The sequence below is a fragment of the Geospiza fortis genome, unplaced genomic scaffold (assembly GCF_000277835.1).
Source record: "Geospiza fortis unplaced genomic scaffold, GeoFor_1.0 scaffold2396, whole genome shotgun sequence".
In the NCBI taxonomy this organism is placed as follows: domain Eukaryota; kingdom Metazoa; phylum Chordata; class Aves; order Passeriformes; family Thraupidae; genus Geospiza; species Geospiza fortis.
Window position 1 is genome coordinate 1633 of NW_005055348.1, and position 2790 is coordinate 4422.

Here is a 2790-nt window from a genome sequence, read left to right on the forward strand (position 1 = left end):
TGACCCCAGACCGGTCATCGTTGGGTCAAGACCGGACACTGACCCCGGAGCCGCCCCCGGTGCCCCCCAGGACGTCGCCGTTGTCACCGGCGGTGGCACCTTGGGGACGAGGGACGGCCCCTTTGACCCCGGCCATGTCCCCAAGGCCACCAGAGCTGTCCCCAAGGTCACCAGAACTGTCCCCAAGGCCACCAGAGATGCCACCAAGGCCACCAGACAAAACACCCCGAGGTGGCCCCGAAAATGTCCCCAAAAAGCCACGAAATGTCCCCAAAAATGTCCCCGAGGAGGCACCTGGAGATGTCCCCAAAATGCCACGAAATCTCCCCACAAATGTCCCCAAAAATGTCCCAAAAAAGCCACGAAATGTCCCCAAAAATGTCCCCGAGGAGGCACCTGGAGATGTCCCCAAAATGCCACGAAATCTCCCCACAAATGTCCCCAAAAATGTCCCAAAAAAGCCACGAAATGTCCCCAAAAATGTCCCCGAGGAGGCACCTGGAGATGTCCCCAAAATGCCACGAAATCTCCCCACAAATGTCCCCAAAAATGTCCCAAAAAAGCCACGAAATGTCCCCAAAAATGTCCCCGAGGAGGCACCTGGAGATGTCCCCAAAATGCCACGAAATCTCCCCACAAATGTCCCCAAAAATGTCCCAAAAAAGCCACGAAATGTCCCCAAAAATGTCCCCGAGGAGGCACCTGGAGATGTCCCCAAAATGCCACGAAATCTCCCCACAAATGTCCCCAAAAATGTCCCAAAAAAGCCACGAAATGTCCCCAAAAATGTCCCCGAGGAGGCACCTGGAGATGTCCCCAAAATGCCACGAAATCTCCCCACAAATGTCCCCAAAAATGTCCCAAAAAAGCCACGAAATGTCCCCAAAAATGTCCCCGAGGAGGCACCTGGAGATGTCCCCAAAATGCCACGAAATCTCCCCACAAATGTCCCCAAAAATGTCCCAAAAAAGCCACGAAATGTCCCCAAAAATGTCCCCGAGGAGGCACCTGGAGATGTCCCCAAAATGCCACGAAATCTCCCCACAAATGTCCCCAAAAATGTCCCAAAAAAGCCACGAAATGTCCCCAAAAATGTCCCCGAGGAGGCACCTGGAGATGTCCCCAAAATGCCACGAAATCTCCCCACAAATGTCCCCAAAAATGTCCCAAAAAAGCCACGAAATGTCCCCAAAAATGTCCCCGAGGGCATCCCCAAAAACGGCTCCAAAAAACCTCGAAATGTCCCCAAAAAACCTCGAAATGTCCCCAAAAATGTCCCTAAGGGGGTCCCCAGAAACATCCCAAAAAATGTCCCCAAAAAGCCCCAAAATGTCCCCAAAAATCCTCAAAATATCCCAGAGAGGATCCCCAGGAGTGTCCCCAAAAAACCTCAAGATGTCCCCAAAAATGACGCAGAGAGGGTCCCCAGAAATGTCCCCAAAAAACCTCGAAATGTCCCCAAAAATGTCCCCAAGGAACTCCCTGGGACATCCCGAGATGTCCCCAAAAATGTCCGCAAGAGGGTCCCCAAAAAACCCCGAAATGGCCCCAAAAATGTCCCCGAGGAGCTCCCTGGGACAATCCGAGATGTCCCCAAAAATGTCCCCAGAAATGTCCCCAAAAAACCTCGAAATGGCCCCAAAAATGGCTCCAAAAAGCCACGAAATGTCCCCAAAAACGTCCCCAATGGGGTCCCTGGAACATTCCGAGACATCCCCGGAAACGTCGCCAGAAACGTCCCCAAAAATCCTCAAAATGTCCCCAAAAATGTCTCCAGAAATGGATCCAGAAATGTCCGCAAACCACCTGGAGACGGCCCCAAAAATGTCCCCGGAAATGTCCCCAAAAAACCTCGAAACGGTCCCAAAAAACCTCGAAATGTCCCCAAAAACATCCCCGAGGAACTTCCCGGACCATCCCAAGATGGCCCCAGAAACGGCCCCAAAAAACCCCGAAATGTCCCCAGAAAACCCCGAAATGTCCCCAAAAACCCCCGAAATGTCCCCAGAAAACCCCGAAATGTCCCCAAAAAACCCCGAAATGTCCCCAGAAAACCCCGAAATGTCCCCAAAAAACCCCGAAATGTCCCCAGAAAACCCCGAAATGTCCCCAAAAAACCCCGAAATGTCCCCAGAAAACCCCGAAATGTCCCCAAAAAACCCCGAAATGTCCCCAGAAAACCCCGAAATGTCCCCAATAACGTCCCCAGAAATGTCCCCAAAAAGCCCCGAAACGGCCCCAAATCTGCGCGGTGGGGGTGGGGCGGAGACCCCAGGTGTGACCCCGCCCCCCCAGGTGACCTCGGAGCTGTCCCCCGGTGTGTCGCAGGTGTCCCCAGGTGTGACCCCAGGTGTGTCCCAGACCCCGGGGCTGTCTCCAGGTGTGTCGCAGGTGACCCCAGGTGTGTCGCAGGTGATCTCGGGGCTGTCCCCAGGAGTGTCCCCGCCCCCCCAGGTGTCCCCAGGTGTGTCGCAGGTGACCTCGGGTGTGACCCAGGTGTCCCCAGGTGTGACCCCGCCCCTCCAGGTGTCCCCAGGTGTGTCCCAGGTGACTCTCAGATAACCCAGGTGTGTTTCAGGTCACTCAGATAACCCCCAGGTAACCCAGGTGTGTCCCAGGTGTGTTTAACCCCTCAGGTGTGTCCCAGCTGCCCCCAGGTGTGTCCCAGCTGTGTCCCAGGTGTGTTTAACCTCTCAGGTGTGTCCCAGGTGTGACTCTCAGGTGTGTCCCAGGTGGCCCCAGGTGTGTTTAACCCTCACGTATAACCCCAGGTGTATCTCAGGTGTGCTC

General features: G+C 54.7%; 1 protein-coding gene across 1 annotated transcript; it reads left to right on the forward strand.

Annotated features, from left to right (window-relative positions):
* The first annotated feature begins 223 nt into the window (after positions 1-223).
* Positions 224-2562, forward strand: LOC115949276 (titin-like). The gene is made up of 3 exons (XM_031065803.1): positions 224-300; positions 403-2063; positions 2296-2562. The coding sequence occupies exons 2-3, from the start codon at positions 414-416 to the stop codon at positions 2560-2562; spliced, it is 1917 nt and encodes a 638-aa protein (XP_030921663.1). The 5' UTR covers positions 224-300; positions 403-413.
* Positions 2563-2790: the final 228 nt, after the last annotated feature.

What these genes read in the sequence shown, in the direction of transcription:
- LOC115949276 (XM_031065803.1), top strand. Translation starts at nt 414, where the DNA reads ATGCCACGAAATCTCCCCACAAATGTCCCCAAAAATGTCCCAAAAAAG. An exon ending in TCCCCAGAAAACCCCGAAAT is followed by an intron (nt 2,064 to 2,295) that starts GTCCCCAAAAAA and finishes CCGCCCCCCCAG; the next exon opens with GTGACCTCGGAGCTGTCCCC.